The sequence below is a fragment of the Diceros bicornis genome, chromosome 16 (assembly GCF_020826845.1).
Source record: "Diceros bicornis minor isolate mBicDic1 chromosome 16, mDicBic1.mat.cur, whole genome shotgun sequence".
In the NCBI taxonomy this organism is placed as follows: Eukaryota; Metazoa; Chordata; class Mammalia; order Perissodactyla; family Rhinocerotidae; genus Diceros; species Diceros bicornis.
The window spans coordinates 67432570-67452490 of NC_080755.1; the positions used below are offsets into that span (position 1 = coordinate 67432570).

Sequence of the window (19921 nt, forward strand, 5' to 3'; positions counted from 1 at the left end):
TAGCCCAGGCAACTGTAGCACTTGGTGCTGGAGGGCGTGAGCCGGGGAGCCCGGTGTGAGCTCCGCCCCCTCGTGTGAGCCCCACTCAGTGTGAGCCATGGCCCCTCGTGTGAGCCCCACTCAGCGTGAGCCCTGCCCCTCGTGTGAGCCCCCCCCCTCGTGTGAGCCCCACCCCTCGTGTGAGCCCCTCTCAGCGTGGGCCCTGCCCCCTCGTGTGAGCTCCACTCAGTGTGAACCCCACTACCTGGTATTTGCCTTCCCCACTGTGGGTCCAGCAGCCTGATCTGAGCCCTACCTGGTGTAAACTGCCCAGTGCGAGCCCTGCCTGGTGGGAGCCCCGCTTGCCTCTTCGGCTGTGTCACTGTGACTGGCACTGCACACGCTAGCTGTTAACACACTCCTTTACTTTCCTTCCTCAGCTGCCTGCAGAAGTCTCCTCTCTCTTCTCTGTCAAGCGAACTTCTTTTCTTATGAATTCCCAAGTTTGTTTCCTTTGCTTTTGTTAATCCTGTTTCTCTTCATTTCTGTTGCTGTTGTCAGTTCTGAAATGTTGTGTGATGTCACTTTCACTCGTGACTACTACTGTTGTACAATGCAAACGTCCTTGTGAGAACTCTGTTCCTTTTTTCTAGGGCACTTTTATCTTTAACTGATAGAGCCATTGAACAATATCCAAGTTTTATTATAGATTTTTAATGAAATATTTTTAATACATTATAAGTGTTTTTAGACTAAAACTAGTTTTCATGTTTTATATTTCAATTGTGTATATTTATAGTGAAAAACTAGATAATACCTAATAACAGGAGAGAATAAATTCTGTAAAGGCTTTCAGATGTGTGTATTCATAGACACTTATAAATATGAATGTGCATATTTATAAGTAGATATATATACCAGCATTCACACATACACACTCCATTTTTTTTTAGTCTGTATATCCTTTTTAAAAGTCTGCTTACAAAATGAGAAAGTTATCGAGCTTTCTGCAAGTCTGTCTTGTTCTAGTTTTTCAGTCAAGAATTTTATGTTTAACATGTTTAGTCAAGCTTGGAGAGACTTAGTAGACAGAATTATAACTGTGCCTCTGTTTAGCTCCAAAATATCTCACGCCTACTTCAACATGGTGCTTGTCCTTGTTTTTCACAGTCTGAGAATGCAGTTATACAGATTTAGCAGAAGGGATGAAAACTGTAAAATGTGAAAAGTATGGGACACTGATTTAGGGAATTAAAGTTTTCATTTGATTCAAGCAAGTTTGTTTTCCTTTTGCAAAATTTCCATAAAATATGAATAACAATACATTTTAGTATTTGATAAATATGCTTTTGAATTTAATAAAGGATAAATTTTAAAATAGTTTTTTGTTTTGCAAAGTGCACAGTTTTGGAAAGTAAAGTGCTTTTTCCTCTACTGACCTAACACTCTTAAAAGGCTTTTAAATTTAAAAAAGTTAAGCTGTTTTATAGAAATTCTTCTTTACAGAATAAAATATTTTTGAGTCACCCAATACAATTTACCTTGTCTTTCAAGAAAAATATTACAAGATTTAACTCTTAGTTTTGTAACTTTTTTTCTAAAATGAATATATGTTCCCGCAATCGTTTGTATCACTTATGACCGAAAGCAAACTGTCAGAATCCTTTCCAGTGCATTTGAAGTTCCCTCAGGTCAAAAGCTTGCAGTTACTGGTCTCTTTAGTTATTACCTCTTTTGCCCATACACTTCAAAGTGCTGTGTAACATTCTAGTTGATAATCCAAAAAACTGTCTTATTAGTGCTGAGTCAGAGAGGTTTTTACTCTCACATGAGGCATATGTGGACGATAAAGGCAAAATGGTGTTTGACAAGGGGATAATTCTGTCCAGTATGAGTAACACTTTAGAACCTCTTGTCGATACAGCATCGTTGTCTGAAGCCCTGAAGTTGGTGGGTGTTGTGTGGCTTGGGAGGCGGTATTCCTCTAATTTACCATAAATCAGGCAGCCAAACCAGTGAGCATGAGGGAGGCTTGCCAGAGAAATGCCCACACTCGTTCTACCAGCTAACCGCCTGAAGAAATACCAAGTGCTCTGCTCAGAGCGCTGCTCATTCAGCACACCAAGAATGGAATATGGAAAATGTCAGGTAACACAAGTGCAGAATGTGCTTCAGGACTTAGAAATCAACTTTCTTCAAGTTTTATTGAAGGAAAATTCTTAGAAGCTTTTGACCAAGTTTTTTTTTTACAAGTCAGGTACCCTTTCTGTGACATTTTAAAAGTTTGTGCTACCCTACTGGATACCTTTAGTAAGGCCTCATTTTCCAGGTAGAATGCTTGGGGAAATGAGTGTTTTCAACCTTACTTAGACTTAGGAATGATACTGAAGTGTTGATGGTTTGGGAAATTTTCAGCCTATCCAGCTTGCAGCAGATGCTAATATTAGAAGATTCAGTGTTTGGAAAGCATGCACAGGAGAGAAGGCCAGCGGTGTGACTGAACAATCTTTTGCTGAAGAGATTGGGTGTGTGGCTTATGGATCCACTCAGCCATCTCAGCAGAAGCCAGGAATAGATGGGGTTCTCCAGGAAAAGTCTGTGGAGGTGACTTTTGTCTACTTGTCTGGACCCCTGTGACACACACGGGAGACCCACAAAGTTTTTGAGAATGTTGTATCAGCAGAAACACTGCCGGCTTGGTCTGGAAGGAACAGAGATGGGACAAAATGAGAGAAGCCTGTTGGACTCCCAGGATTCTCCAGGCAGAAAGTGGGCAGATAGAGCTGCCTGGCTGCACACAGGTGCTACACTTCAGGAGAAAGGGTCAGTAACTGAGGCCGGAGCTGGCATGGGCCATGCAGGGAGCTATGGAGCCATGAGCCCAGAGGGTAGAGCATCCAGTCACAGAGGATTCTTCCCAGCTCTGGAAACCTTACAGAATCTGCCCTGTCAGGCAGTTTGTTGTTATTTATATATTGTGGATATATATGTATATTCAGTTCTGTGTTTGCTGATACTCTTTCTCAATCTATAGCTTGAATTTGTACTCACCCACAAATTATGAAAAAAAGTTGTTAGTTCTACATAGTCAAATTATAAATTTTTTTGTTGTTGGTTATCACTCCCTATGTGTGTTTAAGAAATCCTTCTCTACTCCAAGATGAAGCTATCCTCCTATTTAACTTCTAAAAGCTTATCAGTTTTGCCTTTGACCTCTGAAAGTTTTTTTTTTAATGATGTGAAGTAGGATTTTCATAAATCATTTTTTCCATACCAATTGTCTTAGCACTCTTTGTAGAAAAGACTCTTTTCCCCAGTGGTCTAGGGCCCTCTCTGTCATAATACCAGGTATTCATATATGCTCAGGTCTGTTTTAGGTTCCCTTTTCTGTTCCCTTGTTCTGTTTGTCCATTCCTAACCAAATAACAAGCTGGTTTAATTCGTACGCCTTTATAGTAACTCAGTATTTGGTTGGACAGGTCCTGCCTCCTTGTGTTCTTTAACAGTGCCTTTGTTCTCCTTGGCCGTTTGCATTTAATGTTGTCTTCCAAGCCATGAATCTGGCATCTCTTAAAGTTTTTAGGTCTTCTCTAATATCTCAAAGTTTTAAAAATTTCTCCGTAGAAATCTTGCACAACTTTTGTTAGAGCTATTTTTAGGTACTTGATATTTTTTAAATGCTATTTTAAATATGTTTTTTGAACGAATTGTTTCATCTATATTTGTTGCTGGTATAGAGCAACAATATTGATTTTAATTATTAATTTTGAATCCATTGGATTTATCTATAAATAAACATATCAGTAAACAGTGACAGCTTTGTTTCTTTTGATTCCTTGCATAATTTATTTCTTTTCCTTGTCACTGTAGCAAAGATTTCCAGTATAATGATAAGTAGAAGAAATGATAATGGACATTCTTCTTTTCCAATGTGAAAGGCAAAACTTTCAACATTTCATCATTAACTGTGCTATAAGTTTTTATAGAAACCTTTTAATATATTAAGAAAGTTTTTTCCATTCATACTTTGGTAAAATTTGTTTTTCAACAATGAATATACTTTTACAAGTATTTCTACTAAATCTATTGACATGATTTTTCATCTTTAAATTTTTCTTCTTTAGTATTTTAATATGATAAATCATATTGATTGACTTTCTAATATCATACCTACTTTGTATTCTTTGGGGAAAAAATGCAACTTGATCATGATATAACATTCTTTCGTGTATTACTAGATCCATTTTCTTGTATCTTTTGTGAAATTTCTGCGTTGGTTTACATGAGTGAGATTGACTTATAACTTTCCTTCTCATATCGTTCTTTTGGTGTTTAGTATCAAGATTTTGCCAGTCTCATAAAACACAGTGATGAAATCTTCTCTCACTTTCTCTTCTCTAAAATATTTTATTTAAAATTATAATTATTCTTTGGACATTTACACATCAGGGAGGCCATGTGAGCCTGAACTTTTTGCTGTGGAAAGATGTTTGACAGAGTTGATTTCTTTAATGGTGTAAATGTATTTCTTCTTATGTGTGTGTGTGAGGAGATCAGCCCTGTGCTAACATCTGCCACTCCTCCTCTTTTTTGGCTGAGGAAGACTGGCCCTGGACTAATATCCGTGCCCGTCTTCCTTCACTTTATATGGGACGCTGCCACAGCATGGCTTGCTGAGCAGTGTGTAGGTGCACGCCCGGGATCCGAACCGGCGAACCCCGGGCCGCTGCAGTGGAGCGCGTGCACTTAACCACTTGTGCCACTGGGCTGGCCCCTGTTTTGTGCTTTTAATATGACTTATCTGTTCTATGTTTTTCTCTTTTCTTACATTTTATTTACTATTTTTTATAATTCCACTTTTTTCTCTTGTAGTTTGGAAGTTTTATAAGCGGTTTTCTCTTCTTTTAGTAGTTATCCTAGAAATTGAAAACCTTCTTAATTTATCAAAGCCTAAAGTTAGTCGTTTTCTTTACGTCTCTTTAGACGTGTATACCTCCATTTACCCCTTCTGACCTTATGTCATTCTAGTTATTCTTAAACCCAAAGATATTACTGTTTTACACATTCCCAATTTATTTTGGTTTATCCATGTTTTTGTTCTTCATTTCTTCTTGCATTTCAGACTTTCCCTGTAGCATAATTTTTCTTCTGTCAGAAATTTATTCTTTAGTTTTTGTTTAGTGTTGGTCTTTGTTGAAAACTCTCTAGATTTTTGCTTGGCTTTCTGTCTTGAAAAATAATTTCACCTGTGTGTAGATTTCTCAGTTGTCACGTTTCTTTTACTTTCTTCTGGCTTCCACTGTTGCTGATTAGTTGTCATCTTTGCTTCTTTGTCTCCTCCCACCTTTCTAGCTGCTTTTAGGTTTGTTCTTTATTGTTAGTATTCTGCCCTCTGCTGTAATGTGTCTACATGGAAGGGGTTTTTTTTGTATAATACTTAGGATTCATTGTGCTTCTTGAATCTGTAGATAGGTTTCTTTTATTCATTCTAGAAAATTCTTAGTCATTATCTCTTCAAATACTGCCTTTGCCCCATTCTGTCTCCTCTCTTTTGGGGACATCAGTTCAGTGTTTGTCAGACATCCTCACAACACCCTTTGTTTCTCCTATTCTTTTTTTATATTTTCCACCTTTTTGTCTCCATACTTCATTCTGTATCATTCCTAGTGACGTGTCTTCCAAGTCACTAATTTCATCTTTGCCTGTATCTAGCTATTAAACCAATCGATTTCTTAATTTCAGTTATTGATATTTTTTAGTTCTAAAAATTCTATTTGGTTTCTTTATCACAGTGATTATTTCATTTTTAGAGTTGCCTATTCCATGCAAATATTCTTCTAATTTTCCTTATGCATCCGGTTGTTTTATAGTCTGTGTCTGTCACATGTAATATCAGATACCTTTGTCTCTCTCTCTCTCTTGTATTTTTTCCTTCTGGCTCTTGCTCATGGTATGCTGTTTCACTATGTGCTCTGTGGTGTTTGTTGTGTTTTGGTTTGGTTTGTTTATTTTGGTAATTGTATTTGAAAAGCTAATTATAGGAATCACTTGAGGTCAAGGATGAAAATATGTTTTTCCGAGACATATACATTTGCTTCTGCTGTGTACTTGGAGGTACCACCTGTCTTGGAACGTCTTCGTCCAAGCTGGAGAGTCACAGTCACTGAATTATGCAGGAGATGAGAGCCTGGCTCTGTCTCCACGTGCAGGCTCATTCCTGTTCTTCCTCAGTTTGAGGGAATAGCCCTCCATGGCCTCACTGATCGTGGGAAGGAGGACCTCTTGTTGGACCTTTAATGGTCCTGGTCTTAACGTCTGCTCCCTTGCACAGGTGGACTGCTGAAGAGAAAGTTCAGACTCTGGGGGATTGGCATATGATCTTAGGGCAGAGGAGATTTTTCGATCACTCACCTCTCTGGTACCTGATTTGGATTTAACCCAGAAATTCCTCATGATCTAGTCAGTTCTTTCTTTCTTTTTTTTTTTTTTTTAAAGATTTTATTTATTTTTTTTTTCCCCAAATCCCCAGTAGATAGTTGTATGTCATAGTTGCACATCCTTCTAGTTGCTGTATGTGGGATGCAGCCTCAGCATGGCCGGAGAAGTGGTGTGTCAGTGTGCACCCGGGATCCGAACCCGGGCCGCCAGTAGCGGAGCGCACGCACTTAACCACTAAGCCACCGGGCCGGCCCCAGTTCTTTACTTCTTTTAAGAATTTTTACATGTATTTTATACGGTATTTCTTATTGTTTTCAGTAGGAACATTGGTTCAAATAAAATAGCCTGCCATTACCCCAAATCACAGAACTTTCTTGCAATTTTTATATAAAGGAAGTTATACAAATTTGAATAAAAGTTTCTGATTAACTTTCACAGCAGTATTTTCCAGGAGTAAAACTTTGAGGTCCCAAATGTGATAAACATTGTTCTTGGGAATGCAGCAAGCTTTCTTTTAGCAACAAAGTACAATTATATCATAGAAAACTTGGGAAATGCTAGCTTTAAAAAAAAAAATCACGTGGCTAAACAAGCTGTGATATATCTATGCATTGATAAAAAGGAGTAAACTATTGATACATACAGCAACTTGGGTATTTATAGAACAGTCTCGAAGTTAAAAAATCATAATGATGGCAAACAAATCAGTGGTTGCCAGAGGTAGGGTGGGGAATGGGTGTGACTATTGAGGGGTAACTTGAGGAGAGCTGTCTGCATCCCGATGGAGACCTGACTGAGGGGACGGTCGCGTGAATCTGTCCGTAGGACGCATAAAGCAGAAGTGTGTGTGGAAACTGGCAAAGCCCAAATCAAGTCTGCATTTGAGTTAATCGTGTTGTAACGTCAGTTCTCTGTTTGGATAGTGTGGTTGGTCATGTGAGATGTTACCATTGGGGAAGCAGGGTGAAGGGCACGTGGGAACTCTGCCCTGTTTTTGCTACTTCTTGTGAGTCTTACACTATAGTCATACGCCTCATAACGATGTTTCAGTCAACGGTGGACCACATGTATGACGGTGGTCCCATAAGTTTGGTACTGTATAGCCCAGGTGTGTTGTAGACTATACCATCTAGGTTTGTTTAAGTGCACTCTATGATGTTCACACAACAATATGGCCTAACGACTCGTTTCTCAGAACATATCCCCATCGTTAAGCAATACATGACTGTATTTCAAAATTAGAAGTTATACGCCTGGCCCTATGGCCTAGTGGTTAATTTCAGTGTGCTGCGCTTTGGCAGCCTGGGTTGGGTTCCTGAGTGTGGACCTACATTACTCATCAGTGGCCATGCTGTGGCGGCAACCCACATGCAAAATAGGGGAAGATTGGCAACAGATGTTAGCTCAGGGCTAATCTTCCTCAGCAAAAAAAAAAAAAAAAAAAGTTAAAAGTTATTAAAAAGCAAAACACCGTCATCACCCTTGATCCATGAGAGTTAGTATATAGCTTAGAGGCTGAGATTTCAGGCTCTGGAATCAGGGGTTAGGAGTTTGCATTCTTGCATTTATGCCTACCACTGTCGTGGCCTTGGGCAGATTCTTAACCTCTCTACTTTTAGTTTTCTCATCCATTTCCTCATGGATAAAGTTGTGCATAAAATGATGCATCAGAGGTGTGAATTTGCTCTTCATACCTTTGTCCTTCTGGCTCTTTTTACATTCATCTTTTTGTATCAGTTTTTGTTGCCTTTTAATGTAATAATAAGTAGCTCTTTCATATTTGCAAATATATTTACTATCTCATTTGTCTTTTAATTAGACTGTGTTATTTTTTCATAAAAGATCTATAGGTGCAGCTTTTTAAATTAATTAAGTATAAGTTAAAGGGGGAACTTATCAATGTATCAAACAGATAGAAGGAAGATTAGCCAAGCAACTTGTTTGGGAGTGGCTAGCACCAGGAGCTCAGACGTGCCCTTTAAGACTCTTCTCCCACGTGTTAACTCTGCTTTCCTCTGGTTACATTTCATTCTCTGCCAGACCCTCCTCATCTCGTTACACAGATGATGTTAGAGGCCTCAGGCTCACGTTTGCTCGCTTAATTACACAAGTAAAAAGTGAATACTTCTTTTCAACCAGTCCAGGAAAAATCCTGAGAGTGCAGCCGGCCCTCCCCGGAACCCATCCCTGCCCACATGTCTGTGGTGTGGATTGGCTGGGCCTGGCACCCTTGCCCGTCCTTGGGAGCAGGGGTGACTCTCATACCAGAGCCTTGTGGCCCAGCAAGGGAGTGACTTGTCATCGCTGTGCCTGGCGGGCCACAGGCAGTGAGGGCGTGTAGGCCGCCTCCTGCCAGCCTGCATCTTCTCTGAGGTGCTTTCGCTGTAATCAGTGTTCCCTCTGGGTAGAGAGCTGAGCTGAGCCGAGCGTTTCCAACCTTGAAAAGCTCCTGATTTTCTGCCTCAACCATTTCATCTGTTCCCTTTGGCCTGGTGAGCTGTTACTGATCTTGGGGCGTCATCACCACCAGGGTGGTTTGTCTTATCTACCTTTGCCATTCCTTTATTCTTGGACTTGTGGAGATATTTTATTTCAAGGTGTCTCTCTTAAATTGCATATAATCAGTATTTTTATTTATTTATAAACTAAAAGACATGCTAGCCTTTTAATATTTATTTAATAAATATTTATACCTTTCACATTATTGATACAAAATATTTGGCCTCACTTCTGCAAATATAAATATATATTTGTAATGTTGCTATATAGAATGTTTTATATGCATGTATGCGCACACACACACCAGCCCCTCTCGGTTCTAGCTGATGCATAACATGTACAGTATTTTATCAGGCCCCCCACGCAAAAGCTCGAAACAATTCTGAATGTTAGGGAGGTCCTGAATTACTTTGTTTCCATTCACCCCAATATTTGAGCCTGTGATCAATATCCAGTTGTTGTGGATGCTGAGAAAATGGGCTGACATCAGCCTAACGGAAGGCAAGAAGTTGATTCTCCCTGAAGAACCTCATGGGTTTGCAGTGTCTCTGTCACTGTGGCACGGAGCAGGTGGTCGCGTTCCCAGAGCCCTACATGGGCCATAGATCCTTGGACACTTCCCGTCGCTCCCACTGCCCCAAGCACGGCTTCTAACTCTCCTTCTAGCCTCCAGTCTTTCTTTGGTTCAGTCCATCTTGAACACTGATGCTTGATGTATTTTTCCTAAAACACTACTGTATTTCAAATCCCTAATCCTCCCACACCCACTCAAAACTTAATAATGTAGTTTGACTTCTGCGTATACCAGTTTAAACTGCTTTTCATGCCTCACTAGATTTTCTGTTCTTAGGACCCAAGACTACGTTTGGTTGATCCTTATAAGTGTTGCAGTGGATACAAATCAAATGGACTTGTGGCATATTTGGGAATATGTCCCTGTTCGTTCTAGTTCTGTAACATCTGTCTCTTCTTGGCTCTGGAGCCTTGCTGATGACCTGCCTTCCCTGCATGGTGTACACATGTGCTGCCCACCCCTCCTTTCCATTTGAACTCAGGGTCTGCCTTTTCTGTAAAACCTTCCTGACTGTTCAGACCAGTGATTAACTGCTCCACTAACGTAATTCAGTCACCTACTTTTATGCATTTTTGCTAATTCCCACAATGGCCTTGCTAATACCTGGCATTTTACAGATGCTGTTACCAAGGCTCAGAAAGGTCAAGTCTGTCGTTAGTCCACGATCGTGGAACTAGTAAATTTAGGAATTAAGAATCAATACAAGTCATACCAGCATCAAACCTGTAAAACTCAGTTGCCCATGCTTCCTCCTAATGGAGCATGGAAAGCAGGTTTCGGAGAATTCAGGTGGTTGAATTGGCAGGAGTTGATTATTTGGATACAGAGAGTGAAAAGAAAAAGGAATCTAGGACTACTTCCAGTTTCTGGCTTGGGCGATGGGTAGCTCATGCCATTCGTTGATGTGGAGAAGTGTTTCCTCCTTGCTGAGAAGGAACAAATTTGTTTTTATTTTGTTTGGCACAGGAAGAGGAGGAAGTGGCAATGTTAACTTCCATTGTGTATATGTTCATTTAAAGGTATTTGTGATAAATCTAAGGTAAGGTACTCTATAGACAACAAAATATACTTGTCTGAAGCCCAGGAAAGAGGTCCAAACTAGTAACAGAGACTTGAATGTTATCTTCACGACGCGTGATGTTGGATGAATTCACCCAGTGAAAATATTTTGGTGCCATCTGTGGTGTGTCATGAAAAATGTAAAGATACCACAGAATGAAAAATGGGGGAAAATTCAGATAAAATGGCATCTGTGCCATTTCCTTTAAATGAGGATTTAAAGGAAAAGATTTTGGGGCCCGCCCGGTGGTGCAAGCGGTTAAGTGCACGCACTCTGCTGCAGCGGCCTGGGGTTCACCGGTTTGGATCCCAGGCGCTCACCGACACACCGCTTGGCAGGCCATGCTGTGGCGGTGTCCCATATAAAGTGAGGGAAGATGGGCACGGATGTTAGCCCAGGGCCAGTCTTCCTCAGCAAAAAAGGAGAAGGATTGGCAGATGTTAGCGCAGGGCTGATCTTCCTCACAAAAAACAAAGAAAGAAAGAAAGAAAATTATTGTATTAACATTTGATCAAAATATACAATGTGAATCAGAGTAAATTTAACCTTCTGCTTCCTATATAATATTTTTGTCTTAGTTGAAGATACATTTTCCTGAATACTTTTTCACTTTTTGGTAAACTGTGAACTTGCATTCTGTGGTAGTTCTGCTTTATTTTTATCAACCTGAGGATTATCTCTCTTCTCCTTTTCACTAGTAGCTACTGCTTTATACACTTGACGAAGGGTATTTGTAGTCAACCTAAAATATTCCTGTGATATTTATAGTAATATAATATTTCGTGAAATAATAAATTCTTACAGCTCCATAACAACAGCCATTGTTTTATTAAACCACCAGTCCTTCATGACTTGAAGAGAACAACTGTGGAAGAACCTGGAAGATGCTCCTTTGGTTTCCGCTCGACCCCAAACCCGGTAGCAGACTGTAAACTCTTGAAAAATTACTGCCTGGCTAAAGATAGAAATCCATTTGCCTTATGATAGCTAAGACAGGCTGACAGTTTCCAAGATAATTTGATCAAAAGCTGAAGGGAGACCTCAACACACAGAGAAAAAGTCATATTTTTCCAAAGTGTAGATCCCTGAGCCAAAGAGTCAGCTATGCCGAGCTTCACACGGTGGCAGGTGCCCTTCCCAAGCCCCTCACCCTGCCCTGTGCCCACCAGGGTCCTGGTCGACTAGTTCATTGGCCACCTTCCTGTCTCGGTCCCTCTCAACTTTTGCCTGTGTTTTAGCCACGTGACCCTGACTTTCACTTTATTTTTCTGATTCACAGAGAGTCTGCCTTAGCAGCAGCACCCAAATCACAGGCAAGTCCATGTAAAATGATTTTCCTTTTCCTTCTTTCAGCCTTCCGAGCACCCTGAACTCTTCCTGGCAGCTTGCTACTTAGTAACCATTGGTGGGACGCTGGCCAGTGCTTTGTGAGCCTTTCCTGCTGGTCAGCCAGTTCTCTGGGCACCTCCCCACAGCCTGCAGCAAGGTGTCATCTTTGTCCCAGTGTGTAATAGGAGACACCTGGGGCACATGGATGTTGGGTGCCCTGTGCACTTGGTGGCTCTGGGCCTCACACCGAGCCCACCCTCTTGGCCATGGTGCTCCACCCGTCCCGGGACCCGTGCTGCCCGGTGGAGGCCCGCGAGGCTGCCCTGCCCTGCCCTGCAGTGTCATCTTGTAGTGGGCATCATCTCTGATTATTATTTTCACTATTCTAACAGGATTATAAATAGCCAAGAGATCGTGATTAGCTGGTTTAAGAGGTCTGTGTAATTATCGATTAAAGGTTTTCTTTCTGACCAGTATAGTTCTTATGATGTTTAATATGCGAACTTTATGGACAGATAAATCAAATTATGGTTATCTTAATTTTCTTTACCTTACCTACAGACTTTCTCCACTGACTCTTGACTGCTTAACATTGCTTTTTGAGGGGCCGGCCCCGTGGCGTAGTGGTTAAGTGCGCGCGCTCCACTGCTGGCGGCCCAGGTTCAGATCCCGGGCGCGCACCAGTGCACCGCTTGTCAGGCCATGCTGTGGCGGCGTCCCCTGTAAAGTGGAGGAAGATGGGCATGGATGTTAGCTCAGGGCTGATCTTCCTCACAAAAAAAAAAAAATATTACTTTTTGAGTGTGCGTTTATTAATAGGTAGAACCATATGAATTGCCATTTTGGCAGGTCAGAATGATTGACTGTCAGCAGTTTCACTATCTGGTTTAGGTACATCCTATCTGTGTTTTCTGGATAGAATTAAATTAGACACAGGTTTTTTTACAGAATTTGAAGCACATCTGCATGGTCTTTAGTCTGATTGTTAATGAGAACAAATGAGGTCAGACCTCTCCTGTACAAAGCTGTGAGCCCACTGACTCATCATTCTGTCATCATTCTGTCAAGTAGTTGTCTGAGGCTGCGGGGCTCATTTCTGACCCTTTTAGGGTCATGCAGTGTACATGTGGAGATGTACAGAAGGGCTGATGCTTATGTGCCCCACTTTTCAATGTACTGTTTGCCATGAAAATAGTAGTCACCAGTAATAGCCAGTTTTCTACCTTGAAAGACACAACCCTGCAGCAGATGTTTGATTCATTGCTATGAACTCTTTGTCATATTTGATGTTTCATTTTATGGTTCTCCAAATTTTAGCCTCTTGAACAAATAACATTTTCATTTCTATTGTAGGAAAACCTTATTATCTCTAAATCTAATACCTGTTTTCATCATTGCGATGGGGCCCCTTATTTGTCTTTATAGTTCTTTTTCTTATTATTTTTTGTCAAAACCCTTGGAGCCCCTTCCTGAGTTTGGGGTGTTGTTCCTGTACTGGGTTTTTCCTGGGACTTATTTCAGCTTTAACTTGAGGTGTGGCGCTTCTGGCTGTCTCAGCCTCCTGTTATTTTAATGCAGTGTTGTTCATGTCAGCTGGGGCCTCTGCCTGCCTGCCTGCCTGAGCAACGTAGCACTGTCTGCACACCCCTGGTAGTCTTTGATTTCCCAGTTTTCATTAGCCAGATTTCACTGTCTTTGCCATGTTTACATTTTGCATTTAAGATTTGTACATTCTTTTAATCAAATGAGATAAAAATATATAAATAAAAATATGTGTAAAAATATTAGACATTGCTGAGCAATTTGGAACATTTTTGACCCCGCTCTGTTGGGATCAGACACAGCTGGTGTGAAGGAACAGCTGCACTGTGACTTGCTGGCACAGGCAGAGCCCCCGAGTGGTACGTTTTTGGTGTATGTCCTTATGAAGTGGCTCTGTAGAATCACAGGCCGGGAAGGACTCCCTGGAGGCCATCCATTCCAATCCCATGCTTTCAGGCGGGATTATAACAGAATTGTCCCAGATAGGATGATCCATCATTTGTTTAAATTGCAGTCTTGCCATACAACTGTAAGTTAAGAAATTTTAAAAATAAGTTACAAGTCCAGAGCATAGTGACAGATGCCCTGTTTGTCATAGATGTCACGTGTTCGTGTCTTCGCCTCAGACCCTCTTTTCTTCTTTAGAAGGCGGATGTCGTAGAGTGAGGGGCCTCTGCCCCTCCTGCCTTCCCCAGAGGTGACCTCTCTCCTCAAGTGAGGGGCCTATGCCCCTCCTGCCTTCCCCAGAGGTGACCTCTCTCCTCAAGTGAGGGGCCTCTGCCCCTCCTGCCTTCCCCAGAGGTGACCTCTCTCCTCAAGTGAGGGGCCTCTGCCCCTCCTGCCTTCCCCAGAGGTGACCTCTCTCCTCAAGTGAGGGGCCTCTGCCCCTCCTGCCTTCCCCAGAGGTGACCTCTCTCCTCAAGTGAGGGGCCTCTGCCCCTCCTGCCTTCCCCAGAGGTGACCTCTCTCCTCAAGTTAGGGTGGGTCCTTTCTGTCCGTGCTTTTATGGCCTTGGTGCATATGGTCGGACATGCAAACATGACTAAGTATTTGTGTATTTTTAAATTCATAGATGGTATTTACTGTATTCTGTACCTCTGTTTGCAACTTGCTTTTCTGTTGGCCAAATTTTAATGACACCTTTGCTGGGCAGTTTGGATGCTTTCATTGTTGTTGTTTTATGATCATGCTACATTGATTATATCCTTGTGCCTTCTCTCATGCGAGTTCTCCTGGAGGGTGAATTGCTGGAGTGGAACTGCTAGGTCACACTCAGGTGTATCTTCAGTTTTGCTGCATGTTGCCACATTACTCTCTAAAGTGGTCTTACTGATCCACACTTCTACTTGCAATTCATTAAATACTTGTTTACCTACATCCTCACTAACATTTGCTGTTCTCAAGCTTTTTAATTATTGCCAATCTATTGAGTATAAAAAAATAGCATTTTATTTTTTGTTTTGTTAGTACGTTTCTCTAATATTCTAAGTTTGAATTTAGAATAACTTGTAGTTATCCATGAAGACTATGGTGTATGGCAGAGGCATCAAAGACATGAGAGCTTCTATTCAAGCGTGCTGTTGTTGGTTACAGTCCACGTGGGGAGCAAGCAGTCAGGAGCCCCTCACCTGACCCTGGCAGGTGTCTACAGCAGAATGTCTGCCCTCCGTGGGAGACAACTGAGCATTGAAGGGCGTCCGGGTAACAGCCAGGTTTTCATCAGGCAAGAACGCGAAAGGGGTGTTCTGTGAACAGGTTTCAGACATAGTGGATTTGTTTCCGTGGAATTTGGGTTCTGTAAGTACAAAGGTTTGGAGAAAGAATCACAGTGAAAAATTGGGCCAAAGAATAACCACATAGCTGTATAAGGTGATGGGAGTGTGGGAGAGAGACACTAAGGATGACAGAAGCACAGCACGGTGCCTGTCTCCACACAGCAAGAGGCAGGAGACCTGGGAACAGCCGAGACAACCAGCTGTGATTGGGATTGGTGTTGTGGGGTTTTGGGACAAGCTCTCATCTCAGGACTGCTGCACCCTCATGGGTGTGGGGCTGAGACTGAAGGGGGCAGAGAACTCCTGCGATGGGCAGTGCACGGTCCACGCCTGATCTCCACCTTAGCCCAGGGCTCTGCAAGCTGTTCCTCCCACAGGCGGCTTCGCCCTCCAGGGTGACCTGCCTGCACCCCCCGTAACTAGACTGGTTAAAAATTGGTCAGTGAGAAAAATGAATTTTTAAGAATCAAACATACATACTTAAGACCTTTTATTTTAACTTAATTCATAGAAATGTACATTCCTTCATGTAGATGTAGAGCCCTGGCCGTTTTTTTTTTAGTATGTTTTGAAGATCCACATCGTTTTTCTCTTAAAAAGACATATTCATAGTGCATTGGTTATAATTTCCACTTTGGATTTCCTTAAGGTAGAGAGAAAGAGACATTTACAAATCTATCTGAGTGAGAATCTTTACGGATTTTTAAAAATTTCTTCCAGTTTTTATGTCTCAACCATATCTCATTTAAAATTGTGTTTTGTTTTGTTTTGCTGAGAAAGATTGGCCCTGAGCTAACATCTGTGCTAGTCCCTCTATTTTGTATGTGGGTTACCACCACAGCATGGCTGACGGGTGGTGTATGTCCGTGCCCGGGATCCAAACCTGAGAAACCGGACTGCCGAAGCGGAGTATGCCAAACTCAATCACTGCGCCACGGGGCCGGCTCCAAAGAATGGTTTTTTTAAAACGGTTTAGCGCTATCCAATCTTTCAGTAACATACCATTTCACTTAAATGGAAAGCAGATCTCTTGATTTTAATTACTAATCACATTTCATCAAATTATGTAACACCTCAATGTGTACATGTGGCACAGACAGTCCTGAGCACAAACACAGCTGCCTCGTGGTCACCGGAAGGAGGAGGTCAGCGTGTTCTCAGAGAGCAGTTGACCAGCGGCAGGTGTTTCGCATGCTGTGGGCATAAGTCACCAGGTTTGATAGGACCAGATGCGTCACTTAACCCAGCAAAATAGTTGAGTGCAGGTTAGGTGAAAGAGGTTTCTCTCTTACAGTGTGAGTCAGGCTGTGGCCAAGCCTATTCAGGGGCCTCCGTCGCTCTGACCGTAAATCCAAGCTCTGCACCATGGGTTGGCCCAGCTGCCTCTGATCCTACCTCCCACCACTCTCCCCATCTGCACTTCCCCTCCAGCCACACTGCCTTTCTGGTCCTCAGAGAGGTCACGTGATCTAGCTCAGAAGCTGTATCTTCTGACCGTCCTCCCAGAACCAGTTAATGTCCTTCAGGGCAGTCCTCATCATGGAAAATATCTTGCTTGTTCTTGTTGTAAAACAGGATGAATGTTAAGACCCGCTTCAAATATTTATTCCTAGTAAGACACCGCCTGATCTCCTTGAATATGTGTACTCTGCCCTTTGGGCCCCAGGGCACCTGGTGCCTGAACGGGGCACTTGCAACAGTCCACCCTCTCTGTCCGTCTGATACTACAAACCACGCTCCAGGAGAGGGTATGATAACCCGTTGTACCGTCACCCACTAACATGTTCTTGGGTGTAAAGAGGTTTGTTGACTTAAACGTCAACAAATTCATTTATTTTAAAGTCTAAAATCCAGTATTATTTGTGTATTTCATATAAAGTTAAAGATAATGCATATAAGTAAGTAAATTTAAATGGAAAACGTGTGTGAAAGTATTGCCTGGATCTGGATCACACTGATGACTGTGATGGGTTGTATTTACAGTTTGCGTGTGAACTTGGACATGGGCAAAGCAGCGTACGGGTGGATGATTATGAAAGATGAGAACATCCCTGGCACCGTTGTCCGGACCAGCACCATCCCAGAGGAGCTGGGGCGCTTGGTGTATCTGTTAACTGACAAAACAGGTACTGCTCTTGTCTGTGTTTTTCCTCTGAATGCGCGAAATAACATCCTATCAGAAATGAGCCTGGTGTGTGTGGATCCACGTATTATGGTGTATATATGTGTGTAACAGAGTGTTGAATTCATAGTTAGAATTTCCAGACTCTGGAAAATTGGCACACATCTTCTAATACACACAGTATCATCAAAATTAGCAAAATGTTAAATTCTTAGTGACTTAAATGACCTATTTCCATATTTTGAATTTTCTACAACCTTACAGTTGTTTTTTTGTTTTATTTAACTGCCTTTATTATCCCTGTGGCTTCTTAAAAGCAAAAATTCCTTGTTTATTTATTATAGAATGATACTTGTGAGCTGTTAGAAGAAAATAACAATAAGATATGTGAATTTGGTATTTTAACAATAACATTCTCCTAAAGAGCCTTACTACGAACTATTTATCCTACCCTAAGGTTCCATGCCCAAAATTCTATTTATCTTTATTTCATTTCTTTCTTTTTTTCAAATCAAAGAATTCTTGTCAATCCATAACATGCTAAAAAAGACAAATTGAATCCAGTACTATAATAAAAGCCATATCTAAAGGTTAAAATCTCTGCCTGATTTATTGATTCATGATTTAAATTCCTAGTAATTCTTAGTGAACGAGAAATAGGAGAATATATGTACAACATGATGAAGAAAATCTGTCTCAAATAAAATTCAGGATTATTTTTAACAAAGTATTAGAAAAATCTTCACTATAGTCAGGGAGAAGAAAGAGAAATCTGTTAACAGCACTGTTATTTAACATTTATTACTCTAGCCATTGCAGTGAAACAAGAAATAGAAATAGAATACATAACCAAAAGAAGAAACATATTTGCAGATATAACGATCAGCCAAGGAAACCAACTTCTAGCCTAAGAAGGCAGTGAAGGGGCGGGTGACAGTAAATGCACAGTAGCTCCCATCTGTGCACAGCAGACGGAGGACCAAGACCTTACCCCCAACAGCGTAAGTGCACGTAAAACATGTGGGCACAAACCTGAGGAACGGAAGGGCATATGTGAAGAAAATGACCAGATATTACAGAGAAATGTAAATAAGACTGAAATAAATGCAGAAAAACACTGTGGTCCCGAATGTGAAAATTCAGTATTCTGTAATGTCAGCCTGCATAATGAGTTTGTAAGTGTACTGCAGTTCAGCCAAAATGCAGTTGTTGGGTTGTGTTTGGTTTTCGTTAGGGCTTGTCTTTGTGGGATGCTGAGGAATTGACCAGTAAGGTAATCCTAATAAATCAGAATAACTCAGAACTAGCTTGAAGGGCTTGGGATCAAGAAGGTAGACTGGGAAAATGCCTTCAGATTTTCCCTTCCCAACCTCATTGAGCCCACAGGCAAGAATTTAAAGAAAAAAGTCTGTAACAATACTAGAAAACAAGGAGAAGGGCCATTACAGGATCCAGAAATTGAGTTGTTTCTGGAAAACAGCTGGAATTAGGCTGTTGGAGAAGCTGGAGCAAAGCAAACCCAGGTTCAGAATGGCTGCTAAAGAGACCCTACAGAAATGTAAGAAAATTTCTCCAGAACAGAGTCCTGGAGAAATAGGAGTTTATGGCCAACAGGTGTATGGGCTGAGGCATGTGGAGTCATCAGGCTGCCTGTCACCAACAGAAGAAATCCACCCCAGGTTACTACACTGATCAACCTGGTCTTTATTGATAAATATAATCGGAGATCAAGAATCACAACGTGAAATCAAACTACCAATGCAAACAAGCAGCTTGTTCCTGAAGAAAACAAATTCAATGATGGTTTACAAGGAAACTCAAAAGAACCATCAGGAAAATGTTTAGAATTATAAGAGAGCTTAGTTTCATGTATAAACTCAATATCAAAATTAAACTGCATTTCTATATACCGGCACCAATTGGGACACTTAATTATAAAAATAACAATTAGAGTAGCAACAAAAAGTATGAAGTAATTAAAAATAAATTCAAACAAAAAATGTGTATGGATGTTATATGGATATAAGTTTTTTAATTTGGAAGACCTTACAGATGACCTAATTAAATAGATAGACACACTGTTTTCATGGATAGGATATCTCAATACAATAAAGATATCATTTGTCTCCACATTAAAAAACCTGATGTGGGGCCGGCCCAGTGGCATGGTGGTTAAGTTTGCACGCTCCACTTCAGCAACTCAGGGTTTGTAGGTTCAGATCCTGGGTGCGGACCTATGCACCACTTATCAAGCCATGCTGTGGCCGCGTCCCATATACAGTAGAAGAAGATGGACACAGATGTTATCCCAGGGCCAATATTCCTCAGCAAAAAGAGGAGGATTGGCATCAGATGTTAGCTCAGGGCTAATCTTCCTCACAAAAAAAAAAATGGGTTTGCAAGTATAGGATGAATCAGGAAATTTTATTCACTTTGGTAGGAATGGTACTTGGCACACCGCTTTGTAACACAAACTTTGGTGTTATCAATCAAAGCAGCAGTTTCACTCCTGCTTCTATTCCCTAAGGAAATGTGTGCACATCTATACCAGGAGACATACAAGCATGTTCATAGCATTGGTTTGGATGACAAAAACAAACTGT

At 41.3% G+C, this 19921-nt stretch overlaps 1 protein-coding gene across 9 annotated transcripts in view; it reads left to right on the forward strand.

The window, feature by feature from the left end:
• Nucleotides 1-19921, forward strand: part of ATP9B (ATPase phospholipid transporting 9B (putative)) — a 279064-nt gene that overhangs the window by 178652 nt on the left and 80491 nt on the right. For all 9 annotated transcript variants that reach the window (XM_058557340.1, XM_058557341.1, XM_058557346.1 and 6 more), the window contains one exon: nucleotides 17180-17322. In XM_058557340.1, coding sequence (XP_058413323.1) covers nucleotides 17180-17322 — 143 coding nt within the window. The remainder of the gene's footprint in view (nucleotides 1-17179; nucleotides 17323-19921) is intronic.